Here is a 23,935-nt window from a genome sequence, read left to right as displayed (position 1 = left end):
ACGTTCCATCTTCTTTTGCACTTATGAAATTCTGTGCTCTGTTGTCTCCATTCCATGGGTGCTTCACTAGAAATTAAACCATCTCGAATTATTCATCACTGCTACCTAACCTCAACCAATCGAAATCCTTCTCCCAGTTGTGAGATTGTTGCACTGACAGAGGCGGAGACCTGGGGACAACTGACAGACTGCCATCTAGTGTAGAGATGCCATTCTTGCAACCAGTTTCAAGTTTTATGGTCACATGCATAAGTACATTGAAATGCCTTTCTTGCAAACCCAACAATGCAGTAATCAATAACAATGTAATACTATATATTAACAAGGTAGAACAAAAACACACAAATAAAAATAGAACACGAGAAAGTAATTAAGCATACTTTATACAGGGTCAGTTCCAGTGACTGTGTGTGTCAGTTGCGTACGTGTGTAGGGCCCTGTGAGTCTGCAGTGCAAGAAAAAAAAGGGTCAACTCAGTCTGTGTAGCTATTTAGTTAGCCATTTAGCAGTCTTATGGCTTGTGGATAGAAACTGTTGAGGAGCCTGTTAGTGTCAGACTTGATATACCGGTATCGTTTGCTGTGCTGAAGCAGAGAGAACAGTCTGTGGCTGGAGTCTGGCTGGAGATTTTCCCGACATTCCTTTCACACCGCCTGATATAGAGGTCCTGGATGGCAGGGAGCTTTGTCCCAGTGATGTACTGGACTTGCCGCACCACCCTCTGTAGCACCATGTAATCGAGGGCGGTGATACCGCCATACCAAGCAGTGATGCAGCCAGTCAAGATGCTCTCAATGGTACAGCTGTAGAACTTTTTTGACGCACGACCGTGCGTGTGTCAGGTCCTCGGTCTTACTGAGGGAGAGGTTGTTGTTCCAACACCACACTGGCAGGTCACTGACCTCCCTCTCTGTAGGCTGTGTCATCGTCGCTGGTGATCAGGCCTACCACTGTTGTGTAGTCAGCAAACTTGATGTTGGAGTCATGTGTGGCCACGCAATCGTGGGTGAACGGGGAGTACAGGAGGGGACTAAGCACACACCCCTGTGGGGCCCCACGTGTTGAGGATCAGCGTGGCGGAGATGTTGTTGCCTACCTTCACCACCTGGGGTCGGCCCGTCAGGAAGTCCAGGATCCAGTTGCAGAGGGAGGTGTTTAGTCCTAGGGTCTTAAGCTTGGTGATGAGCTTGGAGGGGACAATGGTGTTGAACGCTGAGCTGTAGTCAATGAACAGCATTCTCTCATAGGTATTCCTCTTATCTAGGTGGGTGAGTGCCGTGGAAGTGCAATTGGATCTGTTTGGGCGGTATGCAAATTCAAATCAAATTGTATTTGTCACATGCGCCAAATACAACAGGTGTATACCTTAGTGAAATGCTTACTTACAAGCCCTTAACCAACAATGCAGTTAAGAAAAATAAGTGTTAAGTAAAAAATAGAGAAGTCAAAAATAAAAGTAACAAATAATTAAAGAGCAGCAGTAAAATAACAGTAACGAGGCTATATACAGGGGGTACCAGTACAGAGTCATTGCGCGGGGGCACCGGTTAGTCGAGGTAATTGAGGTATTAATATGTGCATGTAGGTAAAGTGACTATGCATGGATAATTAACAGAGAGTAGCAGCAGTGTAAAAGAAGGGGGGGCAATGCAAATAGTCTGGGTAGCCATTTGATTATCTGTTCAGTAGTCTTATGGCTTGGGGGTAGAAGCTGTTAAGAAGCCTTTTGGACCTAGACTTGGCGCTCCGGTAACGCTTGCCGTGCGGTAGGAGAGAGAACAGTCTATGACTAGGGTGACTGGAGTCTTTTGACAATTTGTAGGGCCTTCCTCTGACACCGCCTGGTATAGAGATCCTGGATGGCAGGAAGCTTGGCCCCAGTGATGCACTGGGTTGTACGCACTACTCCCTGGAGTGGGTCTGGGATGATGGAGTTGTGTGCCATAACCAGCCTCTCAAAGCACTTCATGATTACAGATGTGAGTGCTACAGGGCGGTAGTCATTGTGGTATGAAGCCTTAGAGTTCTTGAACAGGAACGATGGTGGTCATCTTAAAACATGTGGGGATTAGACTGGAACAAGGAGAGGTTGAAATGACAGTGAATATGCCTGCCAGCTAGCTGTTCTGTGCATGGCCTCAACACCAGTGTTGACATTCAAAATTTTTTTTTAAAGATGTTTAACATCAAAGCAGAACATATAATATGGTTATGAAAAAGAGTAATCATTTACCTGACAACAATTCAGAAGAAAAGACTATGGTGGCCTATGTTGTTCAAATTAGCTCCCCAACTGACGACAAAAGTCTGGACTACAATTTGAACAAAGAGAATTGAATGAGCTCTCGATCTGTGATTTACTATTTCTCTCCAATACAGTTAAGAAGCTAAACTGCTTAAAATGTAACCGCTATGACCGCTTGAAAGAAAATCGGTAAGATCACGAACACCCTGGCTCCTAACACATTCACACCAATTTGGAACAACCAAGTCCGTATCATACACGTGTAACATATCTTTGAACATAAGGAAGGATTCATATCCCTAAACAATAGGGGCTGTCATAGCAGTTTCAATGTGTACTAGATGTATAAATGAAAAGTTTATTTCCAAAGAGCTGGGTGGAGGTGAGCTAAACACAACTACAGTAAAACCAAGCCCATAGCTGTACTGTAGAGGAGTTCACAGTAAGTTATGCCTTCATGTTGCCTGATGGCAACATCTGTATTTGATAGGATACTGCTCTGTCAATTATACAGTGGAATTTGTGAGTCACTCTGCCCCGAGTCCCAAAAGCGGGGAGGGGAACTCCATGTCTATGCATTCTGCTCCAATGGCTGATGTGAAATGGCAGTGAGACAAAGCGAGAGCTCAGTCCTAGCCAAGCTCATGATGACTCGGTGATAAGGAATCTCTGTGTATCTGGGTGTCTGTACTGGCTCTCTGTGCATTGTGATGGCAGAGTGCTATCTAGTCCACTGGGCTTTGGGTTGAGAGCAAGCGAGGGGAACAATGAATAGAGGGCTTGTTCCCTCAGCTCCCCCTCCCCTCTCCACCCCTCCACTCTGTTCCTGGCTCTGTGCTGCTGGGCTGTCTCTCTCTGGCCCGGACTTAATTGACTCTGTCTTGACTAGAGCACAGGGGTGGAAAAATGCCTCAACACATGGACCTGTTTTCAATCAATCCTCTGTTGGAGAGACACCCACAGGCTCAGAGAGAGGAGGGGTACATGGGGATCTAGGGGTAGGAAGGGCCTCATGAATGCAAAGGCTCCATGTGATTATGCTTGTGAAACAGCAAACAAGCTAGACACCACCATCCCTAGTCAGCACTGGTTTTGAACAAAGTGGGAAAGCATGGTCTCTTGAAGAAAAACATCAGTTGCATTCTTTGAAGGGGGAGTAAGAATACCAATAGTGATTAATCTCCCAGCCAATAAACTGAAAGCGATCCATAACTGGATCTTCAGCTCTGTTTTTTGTATAATGTTCATACATTGTCTATTCTCTCCCACTGCAGGTGTGTACAAGCCGGAGCCCTTAGGGGACATGTGGTGGGCTATCCTCTCCACTGGCATCTTGTTCCTCTATCACTTCCTGTTCCTGCAGGGCCTGGGCCTGGTAAGAGACTAATTGAGGGAGCCCTCTACTGGACACTCGGTGAAACGGCTCCCCTAGCTCTTAAAGGAGAGGCCAGTAACATGAGGCACATGACACAGAAATACAGGATGTTGACAAGATTTGTACCCTCCAGACATAGATCATATATTGATGCTAGGGAGGTTAACCATTAAATGTGTAGCAGCCGAAAGTAGATTTGACTGGTCGTGTTTACCTTAATAGGGAAATTTGCATAATTTTGTGATTAAATTAACGCGTGTGTATTGTCGTTAGTCGTTATGTATTTTATCACATCACAGCATACAGAGTTTAGTTTGAGGTATGAATTGGCCCATCACTTGTCTGAAGTACCACAGACCTCTTCTGCACAAGAAGACATAACAATTCTAAATGCAATCGCATGTTAGCTATTTTGATGGTCACGATTTTAAGAGCTACTATTTCTCAATCTCAACTCGTAATTAAAGCGCGCCTCCCATTCTCCATTTGAGTGCATAGGCTATAGTCAACGGTAGGCAGGCTATCAGCGCGTCACCCACCACTTTACAATGGGAGCTTCTGGCAGTCTAATTGTTTGGAACCTGAACGCTTTAATTTACTTCAAATAATGAGGAATGTCTTACCTTGCTTCAAAGTAACCTAGCAAAAATCCAACCATAGAAATTTGGAAGCAATTATTTTATAAAGACTTCCTTATGCCATTTAACCAGCTTTTCTCTTATGTTCTATTGGTTTTCATATCAACTTTCTTCCGTTGTTCTGAAGCGAAAGCCACAATCCTAGTCATATTACCATCCTAGTTATTTATTTTCTATCTGTCACATGGAACCGCTTGCATTAGTTAAATAAAGGTTAAATAAAAAAATAATAATAATATGCGCTGTTTAGAACTGTGTTTCCCGCTAATTGCATTTTGGTAAATGTTTGAAAATTACGTGTTATTAGCTGCTTCGTTACAGCGGTTTCGTGTTCAATAACAGGCTATATATAGCCTTTTGACTGTATGACGATAGGCTTGCTATTGTTGCATGTTACCATTAACATGCAAGATCCGCAAACCGCTGGTGCACCACAAACAGCAGTTCAGTCTATTGAAGGCAAAACAAAGCTTAAAGCTCATAATGGAAAAATGTCTATTCCTTGTATACATCCATAGTCTTTTCTGTTGGTCACGTCATTTTACTCTTTGGACATTTTTATACCGTTTGTTGACAAGTTTATTAGGGTCGGTTAGTCGGCAGCAGAATCGACCATAATGTGCATCCCGAATTGATACAGCATTGTACAGGACACAGGCAGTAAAGTAAGATGAAACATAGAATGTGATTTAATAGGATTCAACATGATGCTGGATGGATACAGGATCTGGATAGAGAGTTTGCGTGATGTACTTGAGTAAAGATACAGTGCCTTCAGAAAGTATTTACAGACTTTTTCCTCCCAAAAATGTTACACAGCCTGAATTTAAAATTGATTAAATTGAGATTTGTCACTGGCCTAAACACAATACCCCATAATGTGAAAGTGGAATTATGTTTTTAGACATTTTTACAAATGAATACAGACTGAAAAGCTGAAATGTCTTGAGTCAATAACTATTCAGCCCTGTTGTCATGGCAAGTCTAAATAAGTTCAGGAGTAAAACTGTGCTTAACAAGTCACATAATAAGTTGCATGGACTTACTCTGTGTGCAATAATACTGTTTAACATCATTTTTGAATGACTACCTCATCTCTTTACCCCACACATACAATTATCTGTATGGTGCCTCAGTTGAGCAGTGCATTTCAAGCACAGATTCAACCACAAAGACCTGAGAGGTTTTCCAATGCCTCGCAAAGAAGGGCACCTATTGATAGATGGGTACAAAAACAAAACATACATTGAATATCCATTTGAGCATGGTGTTAATTAATTAAATTAATGGTGTTAATATTAATTACACTTTGGATGGTGTATCAATACACCCAGTCACTACAAAGATACAGGCGTCCTTCCTAACTCAGTTGCCAAAGAGGAAGGAAACCATTCAGGGATTTCAACATGAGGCCAACGGTGACTGTGATAGGAGCCACATCATTGAGTACCGCTCTTCATATTTTCAGTCATGGTGGTGGCTGCATCATGTTATGGGTATGCATGTCATTGGCAAGGACTAGGGAGTTTTTTAGGATAAAAATAAACGGAATAGAGCTAAGCACATACAAAATCCTAGAGGAAAACCTTGTTCAGTCTGCTTTCAAACAGACACTGGGAGACAAATGCACCTTTCAGCAGAACAATAACCTAAAACACAAGGCCAAATATACTGGAGTTACTTACCAAGACGGCATTGAATGTTCCTGAGTGCCCTAGTTACAGTTTTGATTTAAATCGGCTTAAATCTATGGCAAGGCTTGAAAATGGCTGTCTAGCAATGATCAACAACCAACTTCAAAGAGCTTGAAGAATTTTAAAAAGAATGTGCAAATATTGTACAATCCAGGTGTGCAAAGCTCTTAGATTTACCCAGAAGACTCACAGCTGTAATCGCTGTCAAAGGTGATTCAAACATGTATTGACTCAGAGGTGTGAATACTTGTTTACATTTCTAAAACATTTTTGTCATTATGGGGTATTGTGTGTAGATGGGTTAGAAATCTATTTAATCTATTTTGAATTCAGTCTGTCACACAACAAAGTGGAGTAAGTCAAGGGGTGTACATATTTCTGAAGGCACTGTACATGACACACTAGCATGACTAATGAGCTGCGTGACACAGCTGACTGCTCTTCTCTCTTATAGCCTGACTGAAGTCACGAATGAAACAAACACCAAGCAAGGCCTCGGTTTCTGCTAGCTTGTCTCTCACTTCTGTATTTTTCTCTCCATCTTCCCAGATGACCGAGGTCAACCTGAATAACATGTTGTGTCCAGCGGTGTCTGACCCATTTTACGGGCCTTGGTACCGGGTTTGGGCTGCAGGTCACCAGACCCTGCTGACCCTGGTCCATGGGAAGGCCCTGACCCTCTTCTCTTACCACACCGGCCCCACCTGCAGGTACCTGCTGGACACCGCCAGACTGCGCAGCAAGGTCGACTGAACAGACCGACAGACTCACACGGACGTAGCCTTTTTAAATCCAATGCCTGTTCTTACGGTGGGATTTTCTATCAACATTTTTAATGCATCTTGTACCACTTAACTTTTTTTTTTTTTTTTTTCTGTAAAGAATTAGGCATTTCAGGGTAAATTAAACAAAGTTATTATTTTTGTGTTAGGGATGGCTTGCATTGTATGCATGCACACATGATGGGAAGACTGCTGCAGTTGGTAGTAATTGGTGTGTAGCTGGCCAGGGGAAATTTGCTTTTTCTTTTGGTCAGATTTCCTGAACCCGAGTTACTCATGTTTCTAAAAGTTACTCTTTTTTTTATTTCTAAAGTTGCCTTCTGTAGTTATGTTCCAAAAAATGGGGCTAGCCCACATATCACGGAATTGTCATTGTTACTGTACACTTCAAACTCTTAATTTGTGCTTGCCATGACAGTTGGCCCAGGTATGGGTCAAGTTGCCATTTTGTGTTTGTATTTAAGATAATATCTTTGACATGTTTAATCCATTGTAAAAGCCATCACTTTGTGATATTTTGTTTGTTAGAAGAGTAATAGTTGTGAAGCAGCTGTCTCTGTCATATCTATGGTCACAGCCTCTGCTGACAAGGAGAAACCTGTTCCTCACGTCTTTGCTGGATCAAGTGGTATAAATGAAAGAGGGCTCCTGCATCTTTGGCCCATCTCTCCATCACTGATTTTACTGCAGAGGTGAAAGATAGAATGTAAGGGGCCTTTTTACAGACAATGCAGACAAGTGTCTGTCCTGTCGGATCATTATGGATGAGGACAGGAAGGTATCTTGGTGTACAGTGCCTTTGTAAAGTATTCAGACCCCTTGACTTTTTCCAAATTTTGTTAGCTTACAGCCTTATTCTAAAATTGATGGGAAAAAACAATTTAATACATCTATACACAATGACCAAGCAAAAACAGGTTGTTAGAAATTCTTGCAAAAGTATGAAATAAACAAATAACACAACTGTGCTGTATCCAAATATCTACAGTGCCTTCTGAAAGTATTCAGACCCCTTACATTCAAACCCTTTACTCAGTACTTTGAAGCACCTTTGGCAGCAATTACAGCCTCAAGTCTTCATGGGACAATCGCTACAAGCTAGGCATACCTGTATTTGGGGAGTTTTTCCCCATTCTTCTCTGCAGATCCTCTCAAGCTCTGTCAGGTTGGCTGGGGAGCTATTTTCAGATCTCTCCAGAGATGTTTGATCGGGTAAAAATCTGGGCTCTGGCTGGGCCACTCAAGGACATTCTGAGACTTGCCCCGAAGCTACTCCTGTGTTGTCTTGGCTGTGTGCTTAAGGTTGTTGTCCTGTTGGAAGGTGAACCTAAGCCCCAGTCTGAGGTCCTGAGCGCTCTGGAGCAGGTTGTCATCAAGGATCTCTCTGTACTTTGCTCCGTTCATCTTTCCCTCGATCCTGGCTAGTCTCCCAGACCCTACTGCTGAAAAACATCCCCACAGCATGCTGCTGCCACTACCATGCTTCACTGTAGGGAGGGTGCCAGGTTTCCTCCAGATGTGACGCTTGGCATTCAGGCCAAAGAGTTCAATCTTGTTTTCATCAGACCAGATAATGTTGTTTCTCATGGTCTGAGAGTCCTTTAGGTGCCTTTTGGCAAACTCCAAGCGGGCTGTCATGTGCCTTTTACTGAGGAGTGGCTTCCGTCTGGCCACTCTACCGTGAAAGCCTGATTTGGTAGAGTGCTGCAGAGATGGTTGTCCTTCTGGAAGGCTCTCCCATCTCCACAGAGGAACTCTGGAGCTCTGTCAGAGTAACCATTGGGTTCTTGGTCACCTCCCTGACCAAGGCCCTTCTCCCCTGATTGCTCAGTTTGGCCAGGTGGCCAGCTCTAGGAAGGGTCTTGGTGGTTCCAAATCTCTTCCATTTAAGAATGATGGAGGCCACTGTGTTCTTGGGGACCTTCAATGCTGCAGAAATGTTTTGGTACTCTTACCCAGATCTGTGCCTCGCCACAATCCTGTCTCTGAGCTCTACAGACAATTCCTTCAACCTCATGGCTTGGTTTTTGCTCTGACATGCAGTCAATGTGGGACCTTTTTATATAGACAAGTGTGTGCCTTTCCAAATCATGTCCAATCAATTGAATTTACCACAGGTGGACTCCAAGTTGAAGAAACATCTCAAGGATGAGCAATGGAAACAGGATGCACCTGAGCTCAATTTAGAGTCTCATAGCAAAAGGTCTGAATTCTTATGTAAATAAGTTATTTCTGTTTTTTATTTTAAATGTGCAAACATTTTTGCTTTGTCTTTATGGGGTATTTTGTATAGATTGCTGAGGATTTGTTTTATTTAATCCATTTTAAAATAAGGCTGTAACATAACAAAATGTGGAAAAAGTCAAGGGGTCTGGATACTTTCTGAATGCACTGTATTTGTATACAGCACAGTTGTCAAAAGGGTGAGAGGAGCGATGTCCTGTGCCTGTTGAGAGGGGATCTGAAAGGTAGAGATGGCCTTCAGAGATGATTCATTAAAGAGATTTAGGGCTCTATTAAATCCGTATTGCAGAAGTTCGGCATTACAGCGTGATTGAAATGTAAAGGCAATGTTCCTGAGTTAGCGGTAAACGCTACATATGTTGACTTCAGTGATACAGATTGAATAGAGCCTTTATTGATCATGGGGCATATTCAGTGGTTTGCTATCAAGGTTGCGGATGAAATGTATGTGTAATGTCAGTTCTCTATCAAATGCCTGTTCTATACATTACACTTCAATCTACATTCTGAGTGTTGGTTATTTTTAAGGGGCAGCCCAATTTCAGTCCATATCTACCCAAATATAGACATATTCTATATAACCAATCACATACATTAAACCATCTGTTTGATTACCTGCATAGCTCTACTTTGGGAACCCCTGTTTTAAGGGAAGTATCTGTTTTTAAATACAATTTCCTATTCCTTATCACTTTGATTGATCCCATTTTGTAATGAGGGATTGTTGTGCCCAAACAAGGGATATGGTATACTTTTTTACACTTTTCTGGGTGGATGTGCAATGTGATGTATTGACAATAAATGTGATTTCTGCCCTTAAATGGTCTTCTCAGTGAATAGCTCAGGAACTAATAAATAACATTTCATTGGATTTATATAGTGCTCAAAATAGTAAGTGGGAACATCTCTACCAATGTGTACCACCAATATTCTTATCCAAGCTGTAAATATAACCTTGTGTATTGTATAACATTCAATCAAGCTCCAACTCCATGTTGGATTGTAATAAAACACCCATTACACAAAACATGCACACACAATTTTGTATATTTTCACTTGGTTTTACATTTTTTATTGGATAAATGATTTAAAGGTAATAAATGTTTAACTACATTATCTCCACAGCCATTGCTCACATACCCACTGATAACCCATCAATATATACGTTTTTTTCCCCCCACACTCTTTGGGGGTGGGTAATTTTTTTCTTTGCCATACTATCATAAATGCCCATTAAGTCTCATCACACTAACAGCAATTCAATGGGGAAGGGGGATCTAGCTCTAAAGGTAAGTAGTTTATTTCCCAGTTCATATTATTCCATCAACATTTTCAAGTTACTAAAGTTGAGAAAGTGAACCAAAAATTAAAAGTAGAAGAAATAAAAGGTGGGTGTGAGGGGTTACGCCAGGCAACCCCACATCCTGTCATCCCACCACAGCAGAGACTGTCACTCTGCACAGCAACATGTCTCAACTTGGTGTCTGAAATTTTCTGAACATAGAAAACCACAATTAATTTAGAAACTAGATCCAAAATATGTTTTTGAAAATAATTGATGTACAAAATATTTTTTTTCTTAAAGTACATTTTCTTATAAAAGTTTTATTCATTTGTATATCAGTGCGATTGTATTCCAGTGCAGCTACTGGGTCCAGAGTAAAGAAAAGAGGCTTTTTCATCTTTAATGGCATAAAAAAAAATGAGAAACTCATCTTTTATATATGAAGTATAACTGCTGGTCTTTAGGAAAAAACACATAGAAACCCATAAATCTAGGAGGCACGCTATGGGGTTTTATTTTTTGTTGCACAAATTATAATGAAAAAATCTGTGACAAAATAAACTGTGCAACCAGGTAATTTCACTATCCTTGATGCCTGGTAAGGCTTCAAACAGAATCAAAAATTCATTGAATAAGCAGTTGCGAAAGAAAGTTAGAAATCGTACAAAAAAAAGAAAAAGACAGAAAAAAAGTTATTTTGTCTCTTGCAGGGGTGTTTTTTGGAAGGACAGGAAGCCAGGCCTGAAGAGCAGCATGTGGACGTGGCCAGAGGCATCTTTGGTTCGGTCGAACATACAAAAGGTACTATGAGCTTAAGCATTCAACAAAGATATATGCATACACATACAAGGAATGCTGGGACTAAACCCTAACCCCGGTATGGAACCAAATTACATTCTGTCTTTAACATTATCCTAGTTGTGTCAGTATGAACAATGGGCAGAGGTGTGCTGCAAATGAGCAGTCAGAATCACATTTGACTGGTATTCATGAATCTTGACTTGAAGTTTAAAAAAATGACAACGTTCAGTCATTTCCATGTGAAAGTAACATACTTCAGAGGAGGCTGGTGGGAGGAGCTATAGGAGGACAGGCTCATTGTCAAACGTGTTTTCTATATGTTTGATAGCATTACATTTATTGCAATGAGCCCATCTTCCAATAGCTCCTCCCACCAGGCTCCTCTGACATACATTAATGATAACAAATGGTCTCAGTCAAACATTATACAATAATTATGTGAGCATCCTGATGACGTCAGCAATCACTCGTCCGGCTGTCACTAAACCTGCCAGTTAAACCCACCCTCATGTCCAGCCAAGTCGCAACATGGCCTTTAGCTTAAAGAAACCACTGTTATAGAGACTTACTGTACATGCATGACAATATTCAAGGCTAAAAACGCTGGACTTCCTTTGAGGCAGTTCGTAAGAGCCAGAGTTGAGAGCCTTCAGTCAGAACCTTTCCTTTAAGCTGTTAATCAACCCCATGGATGAGTATAGGGTACAGGACAGCTGTAACAACAATTTAACACAGAGGTAAAACATGAAGTGTTGTTGGAACATCCAGTCGTGGGCTGGGCAAGGAAAGGGCCTACGATGGAGTGTCAGGGGTGACAGCCCTGTTCACTCCAACTCTTTACTGTCCCAGTGCAGGAGAGAATGTTCCCTTCTGATGACACCATCTACTGAACGACAGATTTCACCTTCAACCCCAAGGCCATGAGGCAGGGAGTTGGGGGTAGAGGAGGGGGGTTAGTTGGGACTTCTTGTCCTTTCAAACCTGCAGGGTGTTGACTTACACTGGTAGGAAAAAACACCTGTTGAACAGATCTGCATATATCAAGGATAATAAGTCGGATTTGATCGATGAGTCCGCATGACCAGTCACGAAACCCGCGACCGCCCCAACACGAGGTCCAATAGCACCATTTTATTTTATTTTTCTCTTTTTTTACGAGTTATGAGTCTCTACGTCGTAGATCAAGCATGTCATGGATTAAACCATTCTGCATGTTTTATACACATACACACATGCAACAGAATGGATTGCATTTGTGTATACATATAAATCAGCAAGCATGTAAAAGACAGCGGTGGACTTGGTTTTGCAGCATGACCAGAAAAAGTTCAGGTTGTGCTGTATTTAATGGACCAAAAAATGGGTACCTGACTGTTCAGCAGCAAGGACAGCTTTTCCCACAGTTCTCTGAAAACTGTTTTGGTGACAAACTACAAGGCCAAAATCTCTCTTTAAGTAGGCCAATTTGTCCTGTCAATATTACTAAGCAGCATGGTCTGAGGCATCAGTTCCCTGACCCCAAGAGGATATGATGGAAAGGCCATCCAATCTCTGAGCAGGGAACCACAGTGAACAGGTGAGATTAGCTTATTTGCACATCATCTGAACCACTTCTACACTAGGCTATATTAATGAAGTAGCCTGTCTGACCACAAAAGTTCCCCATCTGCCTCCCACTACGATAACGTGTCTATCCGAGGGTGAATGGGTGAATCCGGTTCACCTTCACTGCCCTGTAGGTTGAGGTCAGGGTTAGACGACAGTACAGTACGGGACAGAGGAACACTCAGGGCACCATTTTACCGGTCCACATTTATTTAATCATTTTTTAAGGCAACACAACTGAAATCTGGGTCATTTCGGGTTACTGTGGATGGAGTGCCAAAAGCCCTTAACATTTTGCATATAAAAATTAAATTAAATTATTTACCCTACTGTCAGTTGGTAAAGGCTGTTACGAAAATGTGTTTTTTTTAGTGTTTTTTTCTTTTACAAGCACCCCTCAAAACTGTCAGTCACCACAAAAAAACACAAATCAAATCCTGTACACTACACAGAGGTCACGAGATAACCCTCAACGACACTTGTTAAAACATACCAACTACTGGACGTGGATGTGACTGACAATGAAGAATACTTGGAGGGGGAGGGGAAATGTATTCCCTGCTCTTTTAAAAGCCCTGGCTCTTTATGTAGAGTTTGATTAAATGCAGCTTGATCCACCCTTTACTTGTTCCCTCTGCATCGGTTCCCACCAACTCAGCCAAAAGCTGCTGCAAACCAGCTGACAACAGACCAACAACCTATGCATGGTTTCTAGTGGCACAGAGATGGGGAGTAACTTGTCCTGAAACCAGCAAGCACCTCAACAGCAGCATGTCACGAAGAGGAAATAACGGAGGGGTGATTTGAACAACTCAACCAACGACGATCTGAGCCAGGGGTTTAACGTTAGCTAGCTACTCAGTCCAGTAGCCTCCACAGCAGCTCCTAACGTTTGACGAGAGCACATGAAAGTGCACATCTATGGCAACCGGGCAGTCATCAAGCATGTAACATATGTGGATGTAAACATTGATTACATCAAGCAGAATTAAGTGTCATTGTGGCCACGAGCTTCAGTTAAAATGGTATCGAACCAGTGGAGGTGAGGAGGCCACAAACAGGACAAAGGAGTTCAAACCTTGATGCTAACCCATGTCCACAGAGTAACTAGAGGAAGGCCAGATAATGTCTCACGGCCCAGATTCCTAACCAGGACAAAGCACAGAGCACAATCGGAGGGGAAACAACTTTTGGGACCAAAGCCACCAGAATAAAGTTGACTCGTAGAGGAAGTAAACACGGAGAAGTTACTTAGAGGGGAGAAAAGCAAACAGCAAAAGCCGACCACTCTTACAAAGCATGCATTAAAAAGAGAATATGGCTTTTAGTAGTTTTAGCATGTGCCCGTCACTAGACTCAAGTCTCATTCATTGGTTTTTCCTCTCAAACCAACTGGCAATGGAATAACAGGATGAAGGCCTTTTTCTCAGAGGTCAATGACTTGGATCATTATTTATCTGCACTCTGCAGTCAACTCTCCAACCCAACCACATCCTCCAGCCCTGTAGATCACATTCGTTCCTCGCCCGATTCAAAATGACAAAGAACAGAACCTAATTTGAAGCTAAAATGGCATTTCTCAAGTTTTAATGAGAGGGGGAAAATAATAACTGTAGCCGGACAAATTCAATTAAAGTTACAGAGTGGCGCAGCGGTCTAAGCCACTGCATCTCAGTGCTTGAGGCGTCACTAGACACCCTGGTTCGAATCCAGGCTGTATCACAACCGGCCATGATTGGGAGTCCCCATAGGGCAGCGCACAATTGGCCCGTGTAGGCCGTCATTGTAAATAAGAATTTGTTCTTAACTGACTTGCCAAGTTAAATAAAGGTTAAATTTAAAAAATAATAATAATAATAAAGTCTAGAAGTGTTTATCAAAAACACCATGAACAACCGGGTGGAAATGAAAGGCTCTGTCAAGCATCGTGGGAAATATTTTGACAAGATCCTATTCCTAATTTAATCTAGCACTGTCAATGTCCTGTCAGATGTGCACTTAACAAACAGCTAACCACACACAGAAAAGCAAACAGGTTTGTAGGGTAACGCAATAAAGACCAGCTAATATTGTTTGTGTGGCATCACAACCCCACAATGTAAAATCTTGGGTATACAAGTCCCAACACCTACTCAATGACATCACTACAACGGTTTACAAAGGCCAAACCATCAATGACATCACTACAACGGTTTACAAAGGCCAAACCAACCGTAACAGGCAATACTTTTTTGAGAGGAATCGCAAAATTGAGGAAATGATGCAACATTCCAGAACTGCTGATGGCTTGCTACATGATACACACAATGTCAATCAGGCTACTAAGAAGGGTTTCAACAGAAAAACACATTTTCCTAATAGAAGGGAACACTGTAGAAAAGCCTACACAAAATATGAGCATATACCATTATGTAAGACTAGTCCACCATATATGACTTGCTTCCATCCACAGAATCAAAAACCTGATTAGGATTCTTTGAAAATAATCAAAGTTTAAGAAAATCTAGTATTCGTTTACTTGTCAAAAATATGAACGAAAGGGGTTATAGATATGAATATATATGCTGCAAAAACTAAATCAATAGGAGGATAAAAAGGAAAAAAAGTTTCGTTTTTTCTCGTCATTATCAATTTATGCTTATTTTGCCACCCGTTGCCACGTCAACGTCTGGGAGAGCGTCAGCATGGCAACGGAAACTATCATCATAAAATGGTACAGTAGTAGAGATAGCTAGACCAGGAGGGGGCGGGCTCTCCTGGGAAAAGGTCCGCAGAGAGGTTCAGTGATTGGTCATGCGGCTCGCTGTCAGGAATAATGGTTGTATGGGGGTAGAGGATGCCCGGTGCCGTTCTGGTAGTGATGGTGCTGGCGGTGGGCGATGTACTCCGCATAGCTCATCGTCATCTTCTCGCTACGGTACCTGAGCAGGAGGAGAGAGAAGTTAGAGAAGGCACAGTTACCCCAACTTACCTGGCAGCGGCACTACAATCTCTACTTCCTAATGCTGCTATGCTCTAGCAGTAATCGGTCACTGATCTCCCTGTAGGAACAGTGGCAAACAGGACCATGGTGGGCTTTGGGAGGGTCACCTACAGTAATTATGCACCAGTCACATATTCCCAGCAGTGAGCAACACTTCCACTTCCAGAATTTACACTTAAGGCAAAACCCAAGCCAGCAGTGGAAGTCAGACAGCATCCGGTGTGAAAGGAGAGCAGCCTCTTACCTGGTCAACTTAATGGTCTTCCTGAAGTCATTTGTGATGGGAGCTTTGTAGCCTCCCTTTCGTAGTAAGGAATCTATGGTCTGAATGTGGTCCCATCCTGCACAGAGAAGGTTGATTCCTCTTGAATATCCCCCTTTATGTCCCCCTTGAATACCACTTCTCTCTACAACAAAGACCTCCAGTCATTCAGAGATCATAAAGGTGGACACAGGATTCCACTTACCTTGCTCTTTTGCGACCTCTGGTAGGTAGGTGGCGGTGCGCTTTGATCCTTTTTCATTGAAAAACTCTATCCTAATGCCATGAACACCCACCTACAGACCAGAGAAAGGCGAGAGAGAGAAGAGACATCACTTTAATGACAGGACCAACAGAGAGAAATATCTATACGAACTACATGTCTTCGGCCACACTGTCCAACCTACTAGAGTGTTTAAATATGTCTTGGTGCACTAAGCCTAACATACTGGATTATATTGTGTGAAAGGGGGGGAGGTGAGAGGCTGCGAGGGAATTGGAGGTTTAGGGTGAGGAATGAAGGGGAGGGCCATGGTAATAGGAGAGTGAATGGATGGAGGAGACAGGATGTGTCCCTGTAAACCAGCACACTCGGCACAGGGCCACGATCCAGTCAAGGTAGCTCAGAGGATTGTTCCCATTATAATCCAAACCGGTAGGTGATACACAATTCACCAACCCACGTCACAACCCTTGTTCCACCCTACCCCCCTGGGGCCCACTACCTGCAGTATAGCCCCTCTGGGTCAACAAGGTGACTGCTTATGTCCTCACCACATATTGCCTGTGTCTGTGTGTGTGTGTGTGTATGCTGATTGTCTGCCTAAATCATCCTTGCAGTGTGAATCTCAAGGCTGCAATGGGGTTCAGTTCATTCAGGACATGAAGGTGCCACTGCAGCAGAGCCCTCGACGTATCCAATTCTCATCTCTACTTCACACTGGAGATTGTCTTTTACAGTGTGCTCTGTGTGGGGAGTGTACTGCTCTCCGAGGCACAGGCAATCTAAACTGCTGGATTCACATATGTGAAGGCCATTTCATTTCAATTTAAAAATCAATGACTGAAGAGTATTGCATAAGATGAATTAATAGCTACCTGTCTTGTTTCAGTCTCTTACCTCCCAGTCAAGGTAATCACCGACGTCCTCGAAGTTGGTGAGCAGAGACACTGAGCAGAAGAGGCGTGGCAGCTCGTCCCTCGTCATGGGAGGAAAGCGGCTGTCTTTAAGGGCACTGTGGAGACAAAGGCACGGGACGTTTAGGGCGAAAATAAGCATCATTACTTTGAACCAGTTCCAACTGGAAGACCAACAGATTATCAAGGACAATGTCTACCCAAAGTTATATTTGCATTTCATCTCACACTAAGCCGAGGGCATTATGGTTATAATGAAAATAAAGATCAAATCTCTTTGGTAAGAGAACATTTAAATAAGGAAACCATGCAAGCATATTTCTTTATCCTTTCAGAAGACAGATGGCATTAGCCATTAAGTGACATCTTCCATAATTCAAATCAAATAAACTATGTTTATTGGTCACAGATGCAGCAAAACGCTTGTGTTTCTAGCGCCAACAGTGCAGTAATAATACGCACATAATCCAAAAAGAAAAAATAAATATCACAACGAGCAATGTCAGAGTCCGGAATATATTTAAGCAATAAGGCCAGAGTGGGTGTGGTATTTGGCCAATATACCACGGCTAAGGGCTGTTATTTGGCACGACGCAATGCAGCCATATACCACAAACCCGAGGTGCCTTATTGCTATTATAAACTGGTTACCAACATAATTAGAGCAGTAAAAATAAATAAAATGTTTTGTCATACCCGTACGGTCTGATATACCATAGCTTTCAGCCAATCAGCATTCAGGGCTCGAACCACCCAGGTTACACACACGACCAAAAGTATATGGACACCTGCTTGTTGAACATCTCATTGCAAAATCATGGGCATTAATATGGAGTTGGTTCCCCCTTTGCTGCTATAACAGCCTCCACTCTTCTGGGAAGGATTTCCACTAGATGTTGGAACATTTCTGCGGGGACTTGCATCCATTCAGCCACAGATAGTGTTCTCCTGGCACCCGCCAAATTCAGATTCGTTCGTCAAAACTGCCAGATGGTGAAGCGTGATTCGTCACGCCAGAGAAGGCGTTTCCACTGCTCCAGAGTCCAATGGTGGCGAGCTTTCCACCTCTCCAGCCGGCGCTTGGCATTGGCATGGCGATCTAAGGCTTGTGTACGGGTGCTCGGCCATGGAAACCCATTTCACGAAGCTCCCAACGAATAGTCATTGTGCTGACGTTGCTTCCAGAGTCAGTTTGGAACTCGGTAGTGGGTGTTGCAACCGAGGACCAACAATTATTACGCGCTACGCATTTCAGCACTCGGCAGTCCGATTCTGTGAGCTTGTGCGGCCTACCACTTTGTGGCTGAGCCGTTTTTGCTGCTAGAAGATTCCACTTCACAATAACAGCACTTACAGTTGACCAGGACAGATATTTGACTAAGTGACTTGTTGGAAAGGTGGCATCCTTTGACGGTGCCAGGTTGAAAGTCACTGAGCTCTTCAGTAAGGCCATTCTACTGCCAGTGTTTGTCTATGGAGATTCCATCGCTGTATGCTACATTTTATACATCTATCAGCAACGGGGGTTGCTGAAATTGCCGAATCCAGTAATTTGAAGAGCTGCATACATACACACACAGTGTACATATAGTACACACAATATAAATAGTGTGTTTGTACAAGTTTGAACACACCTCATTCCAGGATTTTTCTTTATTTTTACAATTTTCTACATTGTAAAATAATAGTGAGGACAACAAAACTATGAAATAACACATAAGAAAGGTTGCTGTATCAGATGCCCCTGCAATGTTCAGGGGCAGAACGACAGATTTTGACCGTGTCAGCTCGGGGATTCGATCTAGCAACCTTTTGGTTACTGGCCCAATGCTCTAACCACTAGGCTACCTGCCGCCCCTATGAATCATGTAGTAACCAAAAATAATAAAAACTGTTAAACAAATGAAAATATATGAGAGTCTTCAAAGTAGCCACCCTTTGCCTTGATGACAGCTTTGCACTTTTACCATTCTCTCAACCAGCTTCATGAGGTAGTGCATTTCAATTAACAGGTGTGCCTTGTTAAAAGTCAATTTGTGGAATTTCTTTCTGTCTTAATGCGTTTGAGCCAATCAGTTGTGCTGTGACAAGGTAGGGGTGGTATACAGAGGATAGCCCTATTTGGTAAAAGACCAAGTCCATATTATGGCAAGAACAGCTCAAATAAGCAAAGAGAAACGACAGTCCATTACTTTAAGACCTAAAGGTCAATCAATATGGAACATTTCAAGAACTTTGAAAGTTCCTTCAAGTGCAGTCGCAAAAACCACCAAGCACTATGATGAAACTGGCTCTCATGAGGACCGCCACAGGAAAGGAAGATCCAGAGTTTTCTGCTGCAGAGGTTAAGTTCATTAGAGTTACCAGCTTCAGAAATTGCAACCCAAATAACATCTCAACATCAACTGTTCAGAGGAGACTGCGTGAATCAGGCCTTCATGGTCAAATTGCTGCAAAGAATCCACTACTAAAGGACACCAATAAGAAGAAGAGACTTGCCTGGGCCAAGAAACACAAGTAATGGACATGAGACAGGTGGAAATATGTCTGATGAGTCCATATTTGAGAGTTTTGGTTCCTACCGCCGTGTCATTGTGAGACACAGAGTAAATGAACGGATGAACTATGCATGTGTGGTTCCCACTGTGAAGCATGGAGGTGGTGTGATGGTGCTTTGCTGGTGACACTGTCAGTGAGTTATTTAGAATTCAAGGCACACTTAACCAGCATGGCTACCACAGCATTCTGCAGCGATACGCCATCCCATCTGGTTTGCGCTTAGTGGGACTATCATTTTTCAACAGGACAATGACCCAGCACACCTCCAGGCTGTGTAAGGGCTATTTGACCAAGAAGAAGAGTGATGGAGTGCTGCATCAGATGACCTGGCCTCCAAAATCACCCGACCTCAACCCAATTGAGATGGTTTGGGATGAGTTGGACTGCAGAGTGAAGGAAAAGCAGCCAACAAGTGCTCAACATATGTGGGAACTCCTTCAAAACCTGTTGGAAAGCATACCAGGTGAAGATGGTTGAGAGAATGCCAAGAGTGTGCAAAGCTGTCATCTTGACAAAGGGTGGCTACTTTGAAGAATCTAAAATATATTTTGATTTGTTTAACACTTTTTTGGTTACTACATGATTCCATGTGTTATTTCATAGTTTTGATTTCTTTACTATTATTTTACAATGTAGAATATATTAAACAAACCCTTGAATGAGTAGGTGTGTCCAAGCGTTTGACTGGTACTGTATATACACACACTATGTACAAAACATTAAGAACACCTTCCTAACAGTGAGTTGCACCCCCCTTTTGCCCTCAGAACAGCCTCGATTTGTTGGGCAAGGTTTTGAACGCATTCCACTGGGATGCTGGCTCATGTTGACTCCAACGCTTCCCACAGTGTCAAGTTGGCTGGATGTCCTTTTGGTGGTGGACCATTCTTGATACATACGGGAAACTTGAGCGTGACAAACCCAGCAGCGTTGCAGTTCTTGACACAAATCGGTGCACCTGGCACCTACTACCATACCTCATTCAAAGGCACTTAAATATTTTGTTTTCCCCCTTCACCACCCGAATGGCACATATACACAATCAATGTCTCAATTGTCTCAAGGCTTAAAAATCTTTCTTTAACCTGTCTCCTGACATCAATAAGTGATTTCGCCTTCACCTGGATTCCCCTGGTCAGTATGTCATGGAAATAGCAGGTGTCTTTAATGTTTTGTACACTCAGTGTATAATGGTGTGTATAGACAGTATATGTATAGATAATGTGTGTACAGCAGTAAAAAAAAAAACTGCTTCAGAAACAGCCCATCTGTGGGGATGTAAAATATAAATGACTTGTTGGTAGGTGCGTCTCCATATTGGCTGGACCTACAGACTTCATTTGCACCCTTACCTGGGATTCAAATTTTTCCTCCCTCTCCCCCACTCCACCCTAACAAAAGACTGCTGCAAGTTGCAACCGTTCCTGCACATGAAGACAGCATCTTCCTGCCCGTGTCATGACAGCAGACAAGACAGATTCATGGAGTCAGTTCGTACTTACAGTCCATGTGCCATAACATACCACACCCTTTGCCTAATTCAACCATAAGTGTGAAATAACCATGTGGTGATGGCATTCTGTCAGGGGTCTGTCTCTTCTACATGCTTTCACTAACACTCACTTGGTAACAACAAACTAAAACACTGAACAGCATCCCTTTTACCTCCATAGTGTGTTAAATAGGACTCTGCTTCTTCCAGTCTGGGATTGGGAGTGACAAGCTGAGCTCAGCAGAAACCGGCCCGGATATTTTTCTTACTAGTGGGAGACGCCGGAGAGAAGCAACATAATGAAGACATAAAACAGGCCAGCTCACTGTCTGTGGCTGACATCACACAGCAAGTGATCTCTCAGAGTAATTGACTTTTCAGGATCCGAGGGCACGCTGATGGCATGATGAGCAGAGAGGACCTGACAAGACAGCAGTGGGTCTTTAATGTAGGAAAATTTAAATTCGTTTTCCTTGATTTCTACCAGCATGTCACATTTGCAACTAGAGGGGAAAAAACCTCTGGACCACCTTTACTCCAGACACACGTACAAAGCTCTCCCTCACCCTCCATTTGGCAAATCTGACCATAATTCTATCCTCCTGATTCCTGCTTACAAGTAAATACTCAAAACAGGAAGTACCAGTGACACGCTCAATATGGAAGTGGTCCGAAGAAGCGGATGCTAAGCTACAGAACTGTTTCACTAGCACAGACTGGAATATGTTCCGGGATTCATCCGATAGCATTGAGGAGTTTACCACATCCGTCACCGGCTTCATTAATAAGTGCATCGACGACGTAGTCCCCACAGTGACCGTACATACATATCCCAACCAGAAGCCATTGATTACAGGCAACATCCGCAATGAGCTAAAGACTAGAGCTGGCAGTTTCAAGGACTGGAACACTAATCCGGATGCTTGTAAGAAATCCCGCTACGCCCTCCGACGAACCATCAAACAGGCAAAGCATCAATACAGGACTAAGATCGACTCTTACTACACCGATTGACGCTAGTCGGATGTGGCAGAGCTTGCAAACTATCACGGATTACAAAAGTGAAACTCAGCCCCGAGCTGCCCAGTGACGCAAGCCTACCACACAAGCTAAATGCCTTCTATGCTCACTTCGAGGCAAGCAACACTGAACTATGCATGAGAGCACCAGCTGTTCTGGGCAACTGTGCTCTCCGTAGCAGGATCACACAGTCTGACAGTAAGACTTTTTTAACAGGTTAATATTCACAAGACCGCAGGGTCCGACGGATTACCAGGACACGTATTCAGAACATGCGCTGACCAGCTGGCAAGTGTCTTCACTTCACATTTTTAACCTCTCCCTGACCCAGTCTGTAATACCAACATGTTTCAAAGAGAACACCATAGTCCCTGTGCCCAAGAACGCCAAGGTAAACTTCCTAGATGACTACCGCCCGTAGCACTCACATCTGTAGCCATGAAATGTTTTGAAAGGCTGGTCATGGCTCACATCAACACCATCATCCCAGAAACCCTGGACGCACTCCAATATGCATACCGCCCCAACATATCCAAGGATTGACGCAATCTCTATTGCACTCTACACTGCCTTTTCCCATCTGGACAAAAGGAACACCTACGTGAGAATGCTGTTCATTGACTACAGCTCAGCTTTCAACATAGTGCCCTCCAAGCTCATCACTAAGCTAAGGACCCTGGAAGTGAACATCTCCCTCCACAACTGGATCCTGGACTTCCTGGCGGGACTCCCCCAGGTGGTAAGGATTGGCAACAACACTTTCGCCACGCTGACCCTCAACACAGGGGCCCCTCAGGGGTGCGTGCTTAGTCTCTTCCTGTACTCCCTGTTCACCCATGACTGCGTGGCCATGCACGACTCCAACACCATCATTAAGTTTGCCGACGACACAACGGTGGTAGGCCTGATCAACTTCGACGAGACAGCCAAAAGGGAGGAGGTCAGATACCTGGCAGTGTGGTGCCAGGTCATCCTCTTCCACAACGTGAGCAAGACAAAGGAGCTGATCGTGGACTACAGGAAAAGGAAGGCCGAGTGCACCCCCATTCACGTCGACAGGGCTGTAGTGGAGCAGGTCGAGAGCTTCATGTTCCTTGGTGTCCACATCACTAAGGAACTATCATGGTCCAAACACACCCAAGCAGTCGTGAAGAGGGCACGACAACGCCTATTCCCCCTCAGGAGGCTGAAGAGGGCACGACAACGCCTATTCCCCCTCAGGAGACTGAAGAGGGCACGACAACGCCTATTCCCCCTCAGGAGGCTGAAGAGATTTGGCAAGGGACCTCAGCTCCTCGAAAACGTTTACAGCTGCACCATCGAGAGAATACTGACTGGTTGCATCCCCGCTTGGTATGGCAACTGCTCGGCATACAGAGGGTAGTGCGTACGGCCCAGTACATCACTGGGGCCAAGCTTCCTGCCATCCAGGACGTCTATACCAGGCGGTGTCAGAGGAAGGCCCTAAAAATGTCAGACTGTTCTCTGCTACAAGCGGCACCATAGCGCTTCTACCCCAAAGCCATAAGGCCAAACGGACTATTTGCATTGACCCCCTTATTTTATTCCTATACATAGCTTAGTTTTTGTACTGACACTCTTGCACAGGCTCAATGTACACTCACTGGACTCTAACCACAAACACACACTGACACTCCACTGCTGCTACTCTGTTGACTATTTATGCCTTGTCACTTTACCCCTACCTACATGTACATATTAAATCAATTACCTCGACAAGCTCGTACCCATTAACTTGTATATAGCCTTGTTATCGCTATTTTATTACAATTTTTCCTTTAGGTTATTCAGC

At 43.4% G+C, this 23,935-nt stretch overlaps 2 protein-coding genes across 5 annotated transcripts in view; one reads left to right on the top strand and one right to left on the bottom strand.

The window, feature by feature from the left end:
• LOC139537129 (transmembrane protein 164-like) overlaps window positions 1-9,799 on the top strand; it is a 57,759-nt gene extending 47,960 nt beyond the window's left edge. For all 3 annotated transcript variants that reach the window (XM_071338069.1, XM_071338070.1, XM_071338068.1), the window contains exons 5-6: window positions 3,520-3,620; window positions 6,502-9,799. In XM_071338069.1, coding sequence (XP_071194170.1) covers window positions 3,520-3,620; window positions 6,502-6,705 — 305 coding nt within the window. In that variant the 3' untranslated portion in view covers window positions 6,706-9,799. The remainder of the gene's footprint in view (window positions 1-3,519; window positions 3,621-6,501) is intronic.
• A 219-nt stretch (window positions 9,800-10,018) lies between these two features.
• The window catches only part of LOC139537128 (nuclear protein AMMECR1-like), a 34,393-nt gene continuing 20,476 nt past the window's right edge, over window positions 10,019-23,935 (bottom strand). Inside the window, exons 3-6 of one of the 2 annotated variants that reach the window (XM_071338066.1) lie at window positions 17,035-17,149; window positions 16,120-16,210; window positions 15,897-15,993; window positions 10,019-15,590 (exon numbers count right to left, since the gene is read on the bottom strand). In XM_071338066.1, coding sequence (XP_071194167.1) covers window positions 15,476-15,590; window positions 15,897-15,993; window positions 16,120-16,210; window positions 17,035-17,149 — 418 coding nt within the window. In that variant the 3' untranslated portion in view covers window positions 10,019-15,475. The remainder of the gene's footprint in view (window positions 15,591-15,896; window positions 15,994-16,119; window positions 16,211-17,034; window positions 17,150-23,935) is intronic. The other variant, XM_071338067.1, reaches the window with a different exon arrangement.

Source organism: Salvelinus alpinus, chromosome 13, assembly GCF_045679555.1.
Source record: "Salvelinus alpinus chromosome 13, SLU_Salpinus.1, whole genome shotgun sequence".
NCBI lineage: Eukaryota > Metazoa > Chordata > Actinopteri > Salmoniformes > Salmonidae > Salvelinus > Salvelinus alpinus.
This window is presented reverse-complemented; position numbering and strand designations above follow the sequence as displayed.